The 17,495-nt window shown below is 43.6% G+C and overlaps 2 protein-coding genes across 5 annotated transcripts; both read left to right on the forward strand.

The window, feature by feature from the left end:
* The first annotated feature begins 4,062 nt into the window (after positions 1-4,062).
* LOC542185 (RuBisCO large subunit-binding protein subunit beta, chloroplastic) lies at positions 4,063-9,204 on the forward strand. Of its 4 annotated transcripts, none has more exons than XM_008661148.3 (14): positions 4,063-4,322; positions 4,794-4,954; positions 5,052-5,177; positions 5,707-5,844; positions 5,929-6,267; positions 6,448-6,682; positions 6,760-6,929; positions 7,018-7,095; positions 7,208-7,279; positions 7,611-7,715; positions 7,824-7,916; positions 8,002-8,094; positions 8,553-8,676; positions 8,757-9,204. In XM_008661148.3, the coding sequence occupies exons 2-14, from the start codon at positions 4,802-4,804 to the stop codon at positions 8,768-8,770; spliced, it is 1,740 nt and encodes a 579-aa protein (XP_008659370.1). In that variant the 5' UTR covers positions 4,063-4,322; positions 4,794-4,801; the 3' UTR covers positions 8,771-9,204. The 4 variants fall into 4 exon arrangements, with proteins under 4 accessions (XP_008659370.1, XP_008659373.1, XP_008659372.1 ...); XM_008661151.4 differs by having other exon boundaries at positions 4,079-4,322; positions 4,797-4,954; XM_008661150.3 differs by having other exon boundaries at positions 4,110-4,428.
* Positions 9,205-10,141: 937 nt separating this feature from the next.
* LOC103638166 (uncharacterized) lies at positions 10,142-17,045 on the forward strand. The gene is made up of 3 exons (XM_008661152.4): positions 10,142-10,584; positions 10,646-12,651; positions 16,624-17,045. Exons 1-3 carry the CDS (start codon positions 10,142-10,144, stop codon positions 16,680-16,682), a joined length of 2,508 nt encoding a protein of 835 aa, XP_008659374.2. The 3' UTR covers positions 16,683-17,045.
* Positions 17,046-17,495: the final 450 nt, after the last annotated feature.

The following is a 17,495-nucleotide window of genomic DNA, read 5'->3' on the forward strand; positions in this document are numbered from 1 at the left end:
GAGGGCGAGCGTGGGGGAGCTAAACACGCGGTGAGGGAGTGGGAGGTTGGGGCGGGGTCTGGGGCACGGGCCTCGACGAGTAGTATCACGGGCGAGGGCACGACGGGGCTCGTTGCACGCTTATAGAGTAGTAAAGATAAGTTTCCCAGCATGTCCAGTTCTGGATACCCTTAGGAAAAAGTCGTTTACTCAATGATCGATTTCATGTATGTTCTATCTATTGTTCACTGTCATAAGTTTTTATCTTACTTTTTTTGTTATTTGTAAATGATAATGTTTCCCATAACATTTTACACATGTAAATATCTATCGAATCAACTTCTATCATTCATCTATCTAATTTTTTAAATATTGACAACAACAACTAAATGTGGTTTAACTTAATTACAATTAAGAACACGCGCTGGCGCGCGTCAGTTACTAGTATAGTCTATACTATGATTAATCATGACCCTAGTCAGGTTCAAAGGTCCAATTAGTCAGGTTCAAAGGTCCAATTAGTCCTATTAATCGTGATTAATCACGGCACCGTCGGTGCAAAATTTTTCAATTTCTGCCTTGCATTAGCGGAAAAAGGCAGAACCAGTATAACTTCCTCTTCTATATACTAACTCATGCTGGGCAGAATTCCTGCCGAGTGTTTCAATATATAAGAGCTAGTTTAGCAACTCCACTTTTAAGAGAAATTCGCTCATTTTACTTTGGGAAAATGAAAATCTCTTTAAAAAATGGGGTTAGCCCTAATAAAACAAGAAAAAAGAACGAGCCATCAGCTTTACATCTGAGTCAAAATCATATGAAGTATGCCGGGTGTTTGGACCCTTGATTTGTACAAGCAGCTTATAGGGTTTTTAGTTTGAGTAATGAGCTAGTCCATCATCTTCTCACTTCTCACTTTTTGTTTGGTTTGTGGAATTAAATGAGTTGATACATCACCAACTCATTCCTCATAGTTGGTTAGTACTAATATGAGAAATGAGGTCATCCAGGACCGGTCGTAGTATTTTTAGGGCCCCGAGTGTCGGTGTTTTGGGTCCGACCGCACACCCGGGGTTGCCCCTTGAGGTGTTTTTAGGAGTAGGACGGTGTCGACGACTGTAGCAAAATGGTTCGTGCCAGATGCACGAGGAACAGTGGACAATGATTACAGGTTCGGGCCGCTTAGAGATGCGTAACACCCTACGTCCTGGTGAGTGTGCTTGGTGAATGAGGTTACAAGGGAGCTCTCCGAATTGAGAATGCAGAGAGTTGAGGTGGGTGGCTGAGTAATAGGGTCGATCGTTCTGAAGGGGTGCCCCCTAGGCCTTATATACTCGACCGTGGGGCAATACACGTGGATATGATAACAATGCGTAACTAAAAGATAGTGAACTGTTTGAGTTTATCTCCCTATAGTTCTGCCGACCTATCCTCGCATGGCTCCGTTGCATGGGGGCTCCAGCGCGGGAAAGTCGGATCTCTGTTGTGATCGCTTGCTCGACGTTGTGGGCCGTTCGGACTTGCACCAATCCGGCCTCATGTCAACCTGCTTTGCTGATTTTCCCTCCCTAGGCCCACGAAAGAATGACCTTACGATTTATTGGGCCCTTGGGCCTTTCGTGAGATCTTTTACTCTTCCAGTGGACCCGGGGATATCTGTCCCCCACACCGAGCGAAAGCTAACATGGAGGCCCCTCTCATCTCTATACATGTGTATGTCTATGTGTATAATATATATTCTTATATATAGAAACTTTATGAACACATAAGCTGATCTCAAAGAAATTTTCAATAATTTTATTTTTAAAAAGCTTTTTCAGCAGATGGAACAGTCAAATACACAATAAATAAGATTCGATATGCAATAGAAACATTAAGATAACAATCCACCTTTTTGATATGCTCGAAAATTCATATAGTAGATAATAAAATTCCTATAGTAGATAATACTACGTTAGAAAATCTTTTACCTTTGCCTTTTAATCACTTGATGTCAAGTTAAAATAAGAGTTTGGGACAAATTTTTTTAGACTTTTGAACCCTATATTGAAAAACCAATGCTCAATTATTAATCCGTGAGATTGAAATAAAATACACACCTTTATAATACAAGGACTAGTACACTATACACTATGGCTACATGTATCTAACGAACACGTACTCTGTGCGTGCCACATCGCAGGAGTGAAGCTACTATGTAGCTAGTGGGTGCACATGCACCCCAAAAATCCAAAAATCAATTATAGTGTTCAATTTTTCACCATATAAGCATCACCCACATCTCGTTCTTATGCATCTATAAGGGAGGTACACCCCCTTCATATTTGCTCTAGCTTTGCCACTACCACATTGCATTAGCAGTCTGCGATGATTTGTTTTCTCTGAGACTGTGACAGGCTCATCAATTCATTTCTTAGATTTCTAACAAATTGTAGTTAACGAACAGACTACTGAATAGTGACTAAACTAAAGTCAATTACTAAAAATTTATAGCATATATCGTATACTCTCAATATATACTGAGGGGCATACTTAGAGGCCCCATAACTTTGGCGACCCAAGGTGGCTGCCCACTCTGCCCTCCGCCAGGGCCGGCCCTGAGGTCATCCAACCAAATTTGAGAAACGGATCTATGATGCACCACCAAAATGAGTGATTTATCAAACCAAACACCCATTAGTGTGGCGCCGGAGTCTTCACATTGCTGCAACTAGGGCTGAAAAAAAGCTTGAGCTCGCTGCAGCTCGGCTCGACGTTTAGAACGAGCTCAAGCCAAGTTTGTTTTTGTGGCTCGTGAAAAGAGCGAGCCAACTCGGCTCGGCTCGCTGCAGCTCGCGAGTTGGCTCGTGGCTCGACCCAACAACATTTTGTTACATAAAATCCTAATTAACATATAATATTAGTATCGAGTAGACAATTAATTTATGTTATTTGAGATTACTATACAAAAGTAATCTATTTTCTATATTATATTTGTGATATATCTATTTTGCTAATTTAAAATATGTTATTTAAACTATTTTAAGATTTTATATTATAATTTAGAGAGTAGATCTACGTTTATGGCTATATATATATATAGCTATGATATGACATTACCGGAATCTGAGCTTTTGTCGAGTGTAATTTATCGGACACTCGACAAAGTATGCCGCTCTCGGCGAACTAAGACTCGACACAGACCTAGTTCAACGAGAGCAAAACACTTGGTGTAGACAGACTCTCGGCAAAGGAGGCTTTACTGAGTATCAAGCTCTCGGCGAAGCAAGGCGCCGGTAAAGGGCCGTCAGTAGTCGTCTATAGTTGACGACCGTTAACTTTGCCGAGTGTTACCTAGCAAACACTCGGCAAACCTATATTTTGCCGAGTGTCTTTTATGGACACTCGACAAAGTATATATGTTTTTCTTTTTCTCTAAACTTTTTGTGATGTGTTCATACAGTATATAGATCTATATGTTTAATTTTGACAAAATTATAAAAGTATTTGCTATAACTATCAAATTTACTTCTTTTAATTGAATTTCTTAGAACAATTCAGATTTAAACTGCAAGTCACTCGAAAAAATAGAAAATGGTGAATGAAAAATAATATTCATGTTATTTAACACAAGTTACGGCGTATTTCAGAAACATGCCAAAAATTTCGAACACCATTCTCACAAAACATGACTGAGAACTTGCGACACAATTGTTTTAAAATTGTATAAAATATAGACAAAATCAGAAAATTATGAAACTTGTCGACATGTCATGATATCATATGTAGAGAGTCTGGTAAAAAATTTGAGATTGTTTCGTGAAAATTGTTATGCACTATATGTAGAAAACTAGCCGATCTATATTGAAATTTTATGATTTCGTATGAACCAAATCCTTAGCTTTATTTCTTGCTCTCTAACAAAAAGTCGTTGCAGTGTAGTGGTTAGTATTCCCTCCTCTCACCCGGGTGGTTAACTTATTTTTTGGTCTGTCTGCGCTTCTCAACATAGCCATGAACACGCCTTGCCTTTCCTTACTCTTCCAGAGCCTAGCAAGGCCCATGAGCCAAAAAAAAAAGCTCAGTTGGTCAGATTAGGCGGTTGGTGGCTGCTTCGCTTCTAGACACTTCCACAACGGCCGAGGCTGCGGCATTCACCCGCTAGGCGATCGTCCGGTCCGGCGCATCTAAACCCTGGCGTGTTGTGCTGTGTTATTTAACGCCTCATCGCCTCTACCTCGCCCGTCCGCAAACCCCTCTCTCGATCGACACACGCAGCCGCGACCTGACCCGACCCTCCCGAGGCCGCCAGCCTTATCCTCTCCGCCTCCCGCCGTCCCCCGCGACCCATCCGCAAGCGCGAGGTGAGTCCGCAGCCCGTGCTCCCGCGCTCCTTCCTCGCCTCCCCCTCTAATTAGAGGCTCCTCCGCGCTCTCGGCAGGGGTTTAGCTGCCGTGGTCTGAGGATTGGGTGAGTGTGGAACTGGATGCCAGCGCCGCACAGCTCCAGTTCGGTGGCCGGTGGGTGTGGGTCTTGGGTTTCGGGGCGAGGTGGTTTGGGTTCGTCCGTGTAGATAGCGTATAGAGAGTGGTGGCGAGTGGGTTTGGTCATCTGCTGCGTTAGTGAGTGTCCTTTTCCTCTCCATTTGCACCAGAGCTAGCGTATGTCCGACCGTAGCAGGTGTTCAATTGTTCGGTAAAAAAAATGTGCTTTCCATTTGCATCAGAGATAGCGTTACTCCCTTTTGCTTGAGAGATGGTTAGGAGGCTGGCTATGGATTATGTGTCTGCTTCGATCGTTTTCTCATGCTAATGTGACTCCTGCCGCACATGCAGTAGAAGACATGGCCTCGACGTTCGGTGCCACTTCTACAGTTGGCCTTATGGCTGCTCCAACGGGGAAGAATGTGCGCCTTCAGAGGAGGGCTAACTTCAGAGTAAAAGCGGCTAAGGAGCTGTACTTCAACAAGGATGGGTCAGCTATCAAGAAGCTCCAGGTGAAGCGAGCTTCGGGCACTCTTTTATTTGAAGACGATGTACTGTGGCCTCCTTCACCAGGCACTAATTGTGTTTTCGTCTTCTTCTGTATCTCAGACTGGAGTCAATAAGCTTGCAGACCTAGTTGGAGTTACACTCGGACCGAAGGGAAGGAATGTCGTTTTGGAGAGCAAGTACGGCTCTCCCAAGATTGTTAACGATGGCGTTACAGTTGCAAGAGAGGTACAGTGCAATGCTATCATGGCTGTACTTGGAATTTGCTTGCTAGCTGATAAATTACATAAAAAAGGACAGACCAGTGCTGGCGGTTCCCACATGAATATCCGAGGCCTGCGTTACCCTGCATTTTTGCGGAGAGGCTGTGTCGTATGTTTGGCTCCGTGAGCTTCTCACCACTGTGCTGGATCTGTCCTTCAGCTGATATGTACATTATATAACACTGTCTATTTATTTATTTATTTATTTATTTATTTTCTTGTCATACAAGTTTTGCAGGCCATATTCTTATGACCCCTTTAATGCATAAACTTTAGAAGATCAACAGAAGCATATACTTGTTAAATGTATGCAATATTGATGGTGCACCCTTTAATTTTACCATAATTGCATAATGATCGTTACATGTTATTGAATTTTGTTAATGAATTGAGTCTCTCTGTTCTTTCTGAAGGCTTATAGGTTATCATGCAAGTAGTAGCGTAGTTAAGTATATGTTGAATTTAGGTAATAATTGCTAATCCCTGTTCTGTAGGTTGAGCTGGAGGACCCTGTGGAAAACATTGGAGCTAAATTGGTCAGGCAAGCTGCAGCTAAGACCAACGATCTTGCTGGAGATGGGACAACCACCTCTGTGGTCCTTGCTCAGGGGCTGATTGCTGAGGGTGTTAAGGTGTGCCACTAGCTGAAATTTGTTGCTACTTGTATATTTGATTGATCAAGTATTGTGTTTTCAGCTAAATACTGTCTTGTCCAGGTCGTGGCAGCTGGTGCTAATCCTGTTCAGATTACTCGTGGTATTGAGAAAACAGCTAAAGCACTAGTTGAAGAACTAAGGAAGTTGTCTAAGGAGGTTGAAGATAGTGAGCTTGCAGATGTTGCTGCAGTTAGTGCTGGCAACAACTATGAAATTGGTAACATGATAGCAGAGGCCATGAGCAAGGTCGGTCGGAAGGGCGTTGTCACCCTTGAAGAGGGGAAGAGTTCTGAGAACTTTCTCTATGTTGTGGAGGGAATGCAATTTGACCGTGGTTACATCTCTCCGTACTTTGTAACAGACAGTGAGAAAATGACTGCAGAGTACGAGAACTGCAAGGTAACTGTAAAATATGAGATATCAATTCTTTTTTTTTTGCTGTTTATTGCTTTCCTGTTTCAAAAGAAAAAAAAAACTCTGACCTATTGGGGGGTGGGGGTAAGACAGTTCCTAGGCAAACAGCAGTTGCTTTCCTGTTTCAGACTATTAATGCTATTGTCTTTCATCTTCATTGTTCAGCTGCTTTTGGTTGATAAGAAAATCACCAACGCAAGGGATCTTATCAACGTTTTGGAAGAAGCCATCAGAGGTGCATACCCAATCCTGATAATTGCAGAGGATATTGAGCAGGAGGCTCTTGCTACCCTTGTCGTCAACAAGCTCAGAGGATCACTGAAGATCGCTGCCATCAAAGCCCCTGGTTTTGGAGAGCGCAAGACTCAGTACTTGGATGATATTGCCATCCTTACTGGAGGTCAGCTAAACTTCCATTCTAAAGCTTCATTTTGATCATGTATGCACCTTATCCATAAACATACTTTGTTTCTGCAGCAACTGTAATCAGAGATGAAGTTGGGCTGTCACTTGACAAGGCCGACAAATCAGTTCTTGGAACAGCTGCAAAGGTTGTCCTTACGAAAGAGTCGACAACAATTGTTGGTGATGGCAGCACCCAGGAAGAAGTTACTAAGAGGGTTGCACAGATTAAAAATCTCATTGAGGTCTGACCTTTTCCTGTTCTATTTGCTCACTTGACTTTACTGCTCAGGTGAAAGTCTGAAGCTCTGTTTTTATGAACCTAATTTGCAGGCAGCAGAACAAGAATATGAAAAGGAAAAGCTCAATGAGAGGATAGCGAAGCTTGCTGGCGGTGTTGCTGTCATTCAGGTAATGTGAAGTCCACGGGTCGCAATGTGTTATTTGTTCAATGTTCTTTTCATCGATTCAATGTTGCAGGTATGGTGGATAACCATAATTCATGTATGGCGTTGCTTGACAGGTGGGAGCACAAACAGAAACTGAACTAAAAGAGAAGAAGTTGAGAGTTGAGGATGCCCTAAATGCAACTAAGGTAAGTTGTCGAAGTAATTAACTTGTGCTGCCAGATTTATATTTCTCATATTTAATTCACATGTATAATGATATATGATGTTGGATGAAAAAATTATAGATTGTAAATGTAGTTTGCACAAAAGATAAATTTTGTTGTGAATCTATACAAAATTTTAGATTTTATGGACCATGACTAGTTTATGTCGAACAGACCTAGATAGATTTATGTTTGTGATTGGAGGAAGTAAAAATCACTCCATACTCCTTGCTTCTTGAAACATTCTGTATTTTCTGCTGAATTCTCTTCTGGTTACATATGTATCACTAAAGTTGTTTCTTTCTCTTCACAGGCTGCCGTTGAGGAAGGTATTGTTGTTGGTGGAGGGTGCACTCTTTTGCGGCTTGCAGCTAAAGTCGACGCCATCAAGGATACACTGGAGAACGACGAGCAGAAGGTAAAAACAAAATCTGCAATCCCGTAATTCATTTGAAAGAGGATGGAGGCAACAGAGCACAACCTTGCTATAGGTTCAACTATGGCTGACATTCTGAACTGACATTAGGTTGGAGCTGAAATAGTAAGGAGGGCCCTGAGCTACCCACTTAAATTGATTGCTAAAAACGCCGGTGTCAATGGCAGTGTTGTCACTGAGAAGGTACAGCTTGATTACCAAAAGTCTCACGCATATACCACAGTTCAAGGCATGGATCTGAATCTTATGTAAATGTTTTCTACACCAGGTCCTTTCTAATGATAACTTCAAGTATGGTTACAATGCTGCTACTGGACAGTACGAGGACCTGATGGCTGCTGGTATCATTGACCCCACCAAGGTTTGTGGCCCTGTGGCTTCCCTATCTGTCTGCTTGAATTCTAGTTGGTTGGTCTTGCAACTTCTGTAATCAATGCATGTTCCCCTACCATTGGGCTTCATCTTGTTTCCTTTGCCATAACCAATCTGTGAGTTCATTACCTGTAGACTATGCATATAGAAGAATTGAAATTGATAAGGCAACCTAGTTTAGCTTGAATAGCACCATTCTTTAATGTAAACCTAACCTCACATGGATCTAAAAAGAACTTTGGGAGCTGCCAAAGGTGAAGTAGCAGCATTAGCTGGTAAAACTGAAAATAGCAGTCCTTGCGAATTGTTGGCGCTACAATTGTTACATCTCTTTTCCCAACCAAACCAGTCCTTGGTAACTTGTCTTCGATAGGAGCCAGACCTGACTGATGTTTGATATTTCTTTTCCTGGAGCAAAACCTCAAAGCTGCGATGAACTGTCTGTAGGTGGTGAGATGCTGCTTGGAGCACGCCGCGTCGGTGGCCAAGACCTTCCTGACATCAGATGTTGTGGTCGTCGATATCAAGGAGCCGGAGGCTGCACCTGTCGCAAACCCGATGGACAACTCTGGTAAGCGACACTGCCATTGATGATAGGTCTCTCCGCATCGGTCACATGTTCTAACCTTTTGCTGTGTCTGCCATGCCCAGGCTATGGATACTGATGAGATGCTATGGCCATGCCCCATGGGACGAAGGTGATCACCATATTAATTTTTTGGTAGGCGAGGAGTCGGGTCGAGGTAGCTTTTTAGACGACCGAAAGGCGAAAATAAGTTGAGGATCTGCATCCCAAATTTGTGATGTAAACTGAGACAGAACAGCAGCCAAATGAAGCAGAGATTTGCTGAAAGATTCTGTAACTGGTTGCAGCTAATGTTGAATGCAGTTTGCACACGACCAATTCAAATGGCTCCGGCAACGTCAGATTATGCTGCGTCGAAACTGATTTGAAACTGATACACCGGAGCGGTCTCCTCTCTGGGAGCGATCCATATTTTTGTGTACTTTCTGATTTGATGAACGACTCCATCTGTTTGTTTCTAGAAGATAATGTATTTGAGGGCGTCTGTTTTTAAAAGAAAAGTTTGCATGAGTACCCAGTTGCTACAGTTCTCGGGGATGTGGGCAGAACACGTATAATTTTGAAATAATTGCTAGTCATCCTTTCTGAATTTGAAACAGAAAACCTCAAAACTTGATGACAAGAGCTATCGAGAGGGCCTACGCTACACATTTGAGTGCGTTTGAACTTGAATGAAAGGTGTAGCCGTCGTCCTTGTTGCGGAAGGGAAAAAGTAACCCCGTGAAATTAAAGGTGTCTAGTTGTATAACTAAGGTGCCAAAACTTATCATATATTCTTCGTCATATAAAGTCATCGGTATATAGAAGAAAGTTTTTACTATAACTATAGCTATAAACAAACACTCTTTTGACAAGTGAGACAACCAACCAAACAAATCCTAGAACTCCCGTCGTCCTTGTGGCAATGGGGCTAGCCTTTGCCAGCTTGCCCCACTGTAACCATCATTGGCGGTTGTCAGCCAAAGGGGTCACATCCTTTCATCGAAGGGCCCATCCTTTACTCACACCTTTAGATGTACCCTTTCGTATTGTATATATATGTACCATGTGTTGATTTCACTCGTCACTGGTGTCTCACATTTAAAATTTCTACTATAACTGATAGACATGAGACTGCTCCTTCCATTTATGGCTCATGTAATTACGACGAATTGATTTGGTTGCCCACTCCCGGGTCTTCTTTCTATAAATCGGGATGAGGCTTGCCTATATTTTTGTAATCCTGTACTTATGATCAATCAAGTTGTGTTATATCCCAATTCCATCTTGTCTCATGGTAGCAGCCGCGTTTTCTTCCTTAGCGCTGAAACCGCTTCTGCAATTTTTTTCTTCCCTCTGTTCTCTCTCACCATGGCTAGTGTCTCCAGCGACCCGCTAGCTGCTGCAACAGTTGCTGCTCATGCTAAGGATCTCGCCTCGGACGCTGAGGCTTCAGCTGCGCACCGCACCCATGCTGTTGTTGCCGCCGCTCGCCGCCGCCTCCAGGAGGTTGCTGCTGCCACCGATGGCATCGTGGTCAACAACACCGACGCCCCCACCAGCGTCCACCGACGACGACAACGTTCCTCTAGCCGCTGGTGACGTCGACGTTGGTGCTGCCCTCCATGCGCAGGCCCTCGGCATCCTCAACGTCCGCGCCCTCGTCCCGGTCGTCCTCGATCTCGCCGCGCCATCCTTCTCCAAGTGGGGCTGCCTCATGCTCCTCGCCCTTGGCAAGTACGCGCTCGCCGACCATGCCCTTTGCGACGCCGCGTTCCCCGCCGTTCCACACTGGGTGCGGATGGACCTCCACGTCCTGTCTTGGCTCTACGGCTCCATCATCGGCGACCTCTACGAGATCGTCACGATGAGGACTCCTTCCGCCCGTGGCGCCTGGCTCGCCCTCGAGCAACAGTTCACCAGCAACCGCGAGACACACGTTCTTATGGTGGACACTGAGTTCTGCACCCCTCAGCAAGGTGCACTCTCCCCTGACGCCCCTCCTTCCCGCGCCCCTCCCTCCCCCACCTCCTCTTCCTCCACCTGGGTTGCAGGGGCTCTCACGCAAAGCCCAGAAGCCGGCGAGCAGAAAATCTCATTCTCCCTGGACAAATTCGCAAAAGAGCAACGCAGGGGGAAATCGGCCTGGTTCGTGGATTCCTGAAGAGCATGGATGGGCCGTGAAAGCGGATGACCCGAGGAAGGGGCAGCCAAGGTGTCTCGACTCGGGCTCCATCTCCAGGGGGTGGATCGCAGCCCAGAAGGCTGGCAACAAGTTGAACGAGGTAGGGTTTCCTCCTGATCTTATTGGTGCTCGATCCCCAGAACACCTGTCCGTGCTTCTAGCTTCGCTGTGGGCGCTGCCTACCCACAAGCGGGAGAGTTTCTCTGGAGGGTGGCGATCCATCCCTTTCCGCCCGCCAGACTTTGGTCCTCAGCCAGGAGGGGGAGGGGGAGGGGGTGAGCTCGCTGGGGAAACTTCAGAGAAGATGGACCCAAGGCTGAAACCCTCACAGTGGGATCGGTGGAACTCTAAGGAGGCGAGGAATCCACCCAATGCTTGGGGAAGACACCGCAATATGAGCTGGCGACTCCGACCCTCACACGTGAAATCTGAGGGAGAGGTGATTGGATCATCATCTGGTGACATGAATAACCCAGGTAACTCTAAATCCCCGACTCTCCCTGGGATGCTGGAGGTAGAAGGAAGTCGTCGCACATTCTGCCAAAAATGCGGTGATGAAGGTCATCATGCCAGAGATTGTTCTAGGGCTTTGTGGTGTGATATCTGCATGAAAGAGACTCATGTAACTGCGAAATGTGTGTGGCCAAGACAGAACAAACCTATTATGCCATTAGTGGGAATGGCAGCAGATGGTTTGAGTTTTTACTCCTCTCAGTTTGGAAAGAACATTTCCAAAAAACCAAAGAGGAGCCTGTTGGGATTAGTCAAAATTGTGGAGGGGATTGTGTCTGCTGGTGATCTGGAGAGGGATTTTAGCTTCCATTTCCCATGGGGACGACCCTGGAAAGCTGATAAGTGTCATCTTGGTTTCCTGATGCAATTCCCATCACAGGACAGGCTTGATGAACTGACCAACTTTACTGAGTTGAAGATGAAGATTTCAGGGGTTAAGATTGTAGTAACTGTGTGGAACTCTCAGGTTTTGGCTAAATCCAGATTGCACTCAGTTTGGATTAAGGCCGATAATGTGCCTGAAGAATTGTTGAACTATCAAGCCATATGTGAGTTGGGTTCGGTTTTAGGAGCTGTGGAAGAAGTGGATCTGGCCGCTCTGAAATCCAATGACATGGTTAGATTTAAAGTGCATGTGAAGAGCGTCGCGAGGATTCCACCTGTCATTGAGATAGGAGTCAAGCATCTCTTATATGACATTTATTTTAAGGTGGAAAAGGTAGAAACTGAAGGATGGAATGAGGAAGAAGCTAGTATGAGAAAGAGATCTTCTGTTGATTTACAGCCGAACGAGTTCGGTTTGGGTGACAATGGAGGGAAAAAACCCAAAAGTGATATTCATGAAAGTGGGAAGGTCCCTCTGATTCCTGTAAATCAGAAAACATCTTCCTCTGAGTTTAAAGAAGCAATGTTTGCTACAGATCCACAAACCAATGAATGTGACAAATGCAATGAAGAGGGGGAAAATCTGGGGGATGAAAACAATGAGAAGGTAGACTTTGAAGACAGTGATGAAGACCTTCTTAGTTCCCAAGAGCTTAACAACTTTGTGAAAGGAATGGGTGTTGAGATAGCGGATGAGCAGGAATTGGAGATGGATGAGGGTGAACTCCTCAAAGTTCAAGATGAGCAACAAACTGGTAAGGATAAAAAAGGTAAAGCCAAGTTGGTAGATCAAGTTGAAGGCACAAGGAAAAGTAGCAGACTGGAGGCAAATGAAGATATCAGGATTACGGACAAAGCCATCAACAGAGCTGAAGCGAAGGATGCCTTCTTGAACATAGGTAACAACCCCAACCCTTTCTCTATCTTAAATTCTGAAAACAGCTTGCTGATTGATATAGCTAACAAACTTGGGGTGAATTTGGGAAAAGATGATAATGAAAGATTAGATAACTTAGAAATGATCAAGTGCTTAGAAGAAGAACGTGCCAAGGCTATTATGCCAGACGTTGGTGTTGATGATATTGATAATAAATTCGCTGGTAATTTAGTGGAGAATGAGGATCCTTCGATTATGGATAGAATTGTCCAAGAGATGATAGAGAGTGAATCGGAAGGGAAAAAGAACAAAACACCAAAGAAGAAGAAAAAAATACAGAAAGAGAAAAAATATTCTCTGAGAAAAAAAAGGGTTCTCCAAAAATTAGATATACATCTAATAATAGGAGATGCCTGAAGCGTCATCAATGGGACAACCAAGTATCTGAATGAAAGGGGTAATATGGAACTGCCAGGGGCTTGCCAAACCCGGGAAATTTGAGTTCATTCATGAACTCATAAACAAGGAAAAAGTTGATTTCATTAGTCTGCAAGAGACTAATAAGAAAGAATTTGGGCAGAACTGGTTACTGTCTTTAAGCAGTAATAAGTTGTTTAAGTGGATTTCTTCTCCCCCTAATGGTAGATCAGGGGGTTTGCTGGTGGGTTTTAATTCAGACACTTTGGATGTCTCGGACATTCAAATCAAGGACTTCATGATTGTGTGTCGGGTGCATCACAAGATTAAAAATCTTTCTTGGACTTTTGCTAATGTCTATGGGGCAGCTCAAGCGGTTAATAAAGATAATTTCTTAAGCGAGTTAGCTGCCACTTGCTCCCACTGTAGTGGTCCCATTCTGCTAGGTGGTGACTTTAACATTTTGAGGAGTAGTGATGACAAAAATAAGCCTTATGTTGCCAATAGATGGACGCTTCTCTTTAATGCCATCATTGATCAGCACGGTCTGGTTGAGCTAGATCTAACTGATAGGAAGTTTACGTGGTCCAATAATAGAAATCCTCCCACTTTTGAAAAACTTGACAGATTTCTAGTGAGCCCTGATTGGGATTTATTATACAGCAATGCTAGGGTTAGAGGGCTGAACAGATTTCTTTCAGACCATGTTCCTTTGATGTTAAGCACTGAGGATTCAAAAAAACCTGTTGCTACTTTTAGATATGAGTTGCTCTGGCATAAAAAACCTGATTTTAGAGAGTTGGTTTGTAGAAGTTGGGAGCTTCCAATAAGGAGTAATGGAAGTCTTAACATTTGGAAAGAGAAAGTTAAGAGACTCAAAAAATACCTTAAGGGTTGGAATTTCAATGAAGAAGGGAGTAACAAGAGAAGGAGAGAAGATCTTTTGAAGAAAATCAATGGGTTAGACATTAAAAATGAAGAAGGGGGGCTGTCGGATAATGAAAAAATGGCGAAAAAAGATTGTGAGCTTTTGCTTAATAAACTTCTCTTTGAGGAAGAGATGAAAATGAAGCAGAGAGCTCGTGAGAGGTTAATTACGGAAGGAGATGAAAATACAAATTATTTTCATCAAAAAGCCAATCTCAATAGAAGGAGAATCAGGATTCATGCTCTGATGGATAAGGAGAACTTGGTTGAAGAGGAGGATGAGAAGAATCGGATTGCTACTAACTTCTATAAAAACTTGTTTGGCCCTTCTCCTATCTCTGCCATCTATATGGAGGATAGAAACATGGATAAGATTAGCGATGAGGACAGATGTATCCTCACTGCCCCTTTTACAGAGACTGAGGTTAAGCATGTAGTAGACAACTTTAAACACAATAGTGCCCCAGGCCCTGATGGTCTCCCTGCAGAATTTTTTAAGGACTTCTGGGACATTATTAAAAAAGACATCATGAAGTTGTTTGAAGACTTTTTCAAAGGAAAACTGGACATTAAAAGATTAAACTATGGTGTTGTCACTTTAATTCCTAAAGTGGACAAGGCTATAGATATGAAAAACTTTAGACCCATTTGTCTTTTAAATGTTTGCTATAAAATGATCACCAAAGTCCTTAACAATAGGTTGTCAAATTGTATCACTAAGGTGATTAGTGATAACCAGTTTGGCTTTATTAAAGGAAGATATATTTTGGATGGTGTTGTGGCCCTTCATGAGATTATTCATGAAGTAAAAAAGAAAAAGCAAGATGGGATCATTTTGAAAATTGATTTTGAAAAGGCGTATGACAAAGTTAATTGGCATTTCTTATATAAAATGCTTGAGATAAAAGGATTTGGCGAGAAATGGGGAGACTGGGTGATGAAAACAGTTAGTGGGGGCAAGGTTGCCGTTAGGACTAACAATCTAACTGGCCCCTTCTTCTCTACGCATAAGGGGGTAAGACAGGGAGATCCCTTATCTCCGTTGCTCTTTAACATTGTTGCGGATGGTCTTTCTTGCATGATTAAAAGGGCCCAGGAGGTTGGTCTTTTGGTGGGCCTTGTTCCTCACATCATTGAAAATGGTTGTGCTTGTTTACAATATGCAGATGACACTATCTTCCTTCTTCAGGATAACCCGATGTATGCAAGGAATCTGAAATTTGTTTTGGTCCTTTTTGAGCAGATGTCAGGCCTCAAAATTAACTTTCACAAGAGTGAGATTCTGTGCTTTGGCAAAGCCGTAGATATGAAGAATTTGTACGCTGAAATCTTCACTTGTCCTATCAGAAATTTACCCATGAACTACTTGGGCATCCCCGTAGATTACAAGACTCTTAGAATCTCCCATTGGGCCAAAATGGAAGAAAAAATGGAAAAAAAACTGGGGGTCTGGCAAGGAAGGTATCTCAGCCTTGGGGGGAGGCTGGTGCTGATTAACAGTAGTTTGTCTAGCATCCCTTTATACATGCTTTCCATTTTCTGGGCTCCTGTTAGTGTGCTCAAAAAACTGGACATGTATAGAAGGAGGATGCTATGGCAGGGGGGAAAAAAGAGCAATAAACCCCATCTGGTGAACTGGGATATTGTTTGTAGGCCTAAGGATCAAGGAGGTCTGGGAATTTTAGACCTTAGATGCATGAACCTTTGCTTACTGGCCAAATGGTGGTGGAGTTTGGAGAATAAGGAGGGCTTGTGGCAAAAAATAGTAAGGTTTAAATATATCAGAGGAAGACCTTTGAGTTTGATGCAAAGGAAACAAGGGGACTCTCATTTCTGGAAAAGCATTCTGGAAGTAAAAGATGTGTTTTACAAAAACTGCAAAAGAATCATTGGAGATGGTAAATCAACCAGTTTTTGGAATGATTGTTGGTGTGGGAATACTCCTCTCTCGGTAAGATTTAAAAGACTTCATGACTTATCTCTTAATAAAGAGATAAGTGTAGAAAAGGTGATAAGTACGAATTCTGAATCCTTAACCTTCAGAAGGAGGCTAGTGGGAGCTGGGGCTGACAATCTCAAGGAGATGATATCCTCATATGAGGACATCTGTCTTAATGATTCTAGAGATAATGTTATTTGGTTACTAGATAAAAAAGGATTTTCGGTCAAATCCCTTTACCTTAATTGTCGAAACAATTTGGGTCGGGTGCCTTATATGTTCATCTGGAACGCTAAAATCCCCCAAAGGATAAAAGTTTTCCTTTGGCTTATTTTGAGAGACAGGATTCTATCCAAGGCAAATCTGAGCAAAAGGAATTGGCAAGGAAACATCAATTGCACTTGGTGTGATTGCCTAGAAACTACGCAGCACATCTTCTTTGACTGTCAGATAGCAAAATTTACATGGAGAGTGGTGCAGATGGTGCTACATCCCATTTGTATTCCCATGAATCCCAGTGAGATGTTTAGCCACTGGCTCCATCTTTTCAATAAACGAGACAGGAATTTGTTGACAGTGGGATGTAGTGCAGTTCTTTGGACTCTTTGGAAAATAAGAAACGAAGCTTGTTTTGATGATAAAAGAATAGTTAATACGTTAGACATCTTTATATTGTGTTGTTTTTGGATGAACTCATGGATTTTATTACAGAAAAAATCGGCAAGAAGGATGCTGGAGGAAAGAAGCAATCATATCAGAAAAATGGCTAGTGAGTTCTTCAGTCGAGCTTGGGGATGGTCTCCAGTTGACAGGAGGCTGACGCAGTGATCGGTTGAGTGGGGGATCCTTTTTGGCGATGATGCTTCTTTCTGTTCTTGAACCTAGAGACTCTTTTGGCTATTATATCAGGATGTCGGTCTGTAATAATGTCTTGGTTAAACCCCCTTTCTTGTCTTAGTCGTCTTGGTTTGGCAATAGATTTTGGGTCAGGTCTGATCATAGATGTTGCTGGATTAGTTGCTGAGCTTTTGTTGCCAATGGCTTGTTTTGGCTAAGACATTTCTGGTGTGTGTCTGTATGTGTTTCCTGTTTCTTAATGAAATAGGGGGGGAAACCCCTTTTCGTCAAAAAAAGCAAGGTGCACTCTCTGTCTCCGACTACTGCCGCTGGATGAAGATCTTGGCGGACTCCCTCACCGAGCTCGGCGAGATCGTCACCGACCGCGCCCTCGCCATGAACGTCCTCCGTGGCCTCTCCATCGGTTCAACTCCCTCCACCTTCTCCTCAAGCAGCAGCGGCCCTTCCCCTCTTTCATCGAGATCCGCTCCAAACTGCTCCTGGTGCCAACATCGTCCACTGCTCCTCCAACGGCCCTCGCCACAACCACCACAGGCCAATCTGCGCCCCGCCCTCTGCCCTCGTCGCTGGGCACTCCGCCCCGTCCCCTGCAGGCTCTGGTGGCGGCTCCAAAAACCATCATCGTTGCGGCAATGACGGACGCCCCGACGACGTGACACACTCGTCTGGTGGTGCATGGTGCGGTGGTGCCCGTGCACTATAGACGGCCAATAAGCCGAGCCCGA

This window comes from Zea mays, chromosome 9, assembly GCF_902167145.1.
Source record: "Zea mays cultivar B73 chromosome 9, Zm-B73-REFERENCE-NAM-5.0, whole genome shotgun sequence".
NCBI classification, from domain to species: domain Eukaryota; kingdom Viridiplantae; phylum Streptophyta; class Magnoliopsida; order Poales; family Poaceae; genus Zea; species Zea mays.

Excerpts from the sequence above, each read along its gene's own strand:
- LOC542185 (NM_001319768.1), top strand. The coding sequence starts at position 4,739 with ATGTGTCTGCTTCGATCGTTTTCTCATGCTAATGTGACTCCTGCCGCA. Across the intron at positions 7,280-7,610 it reads ATGCCCTAAATGCAACTAAG|GCTGCCGTTGAGGAAGGTAT; the intron begins GTAAGTTGTCGA and ends TTCTCTTCACAG. Across the intron at positions 7,716-7,823 it reads TGGAGAACGACGAGCAGAAG|GTTGGAGCTGAAATAGTAAG; the intron begins GTAAAAACAAAA and ends AACTGACATTAG.
- LOC103638166 (XM_008661152.4), top strand. The coding sequence starts at position 10,142 with ATGCTGTTGTTGCCGCCGCTCGCCGCCGCCTCCAGGAGGTTGCTGCTG. Across the intron at positions 10,585-10,645 it reads TGGCTCGCCCTCGAGCAACA|CAAGGTGCACTCTCCCCTGA; the intron begins GTTCACCAGCAA and ends TGCACCCCTCAG. Across the intron at positions 12,652-16,623 it reads GGATGCCTTCTTGAACATAG|AAAAAATCGGCAAGAAGGAT; the intron begins GTAACAACCCCA and ends ATTTTATTACAG.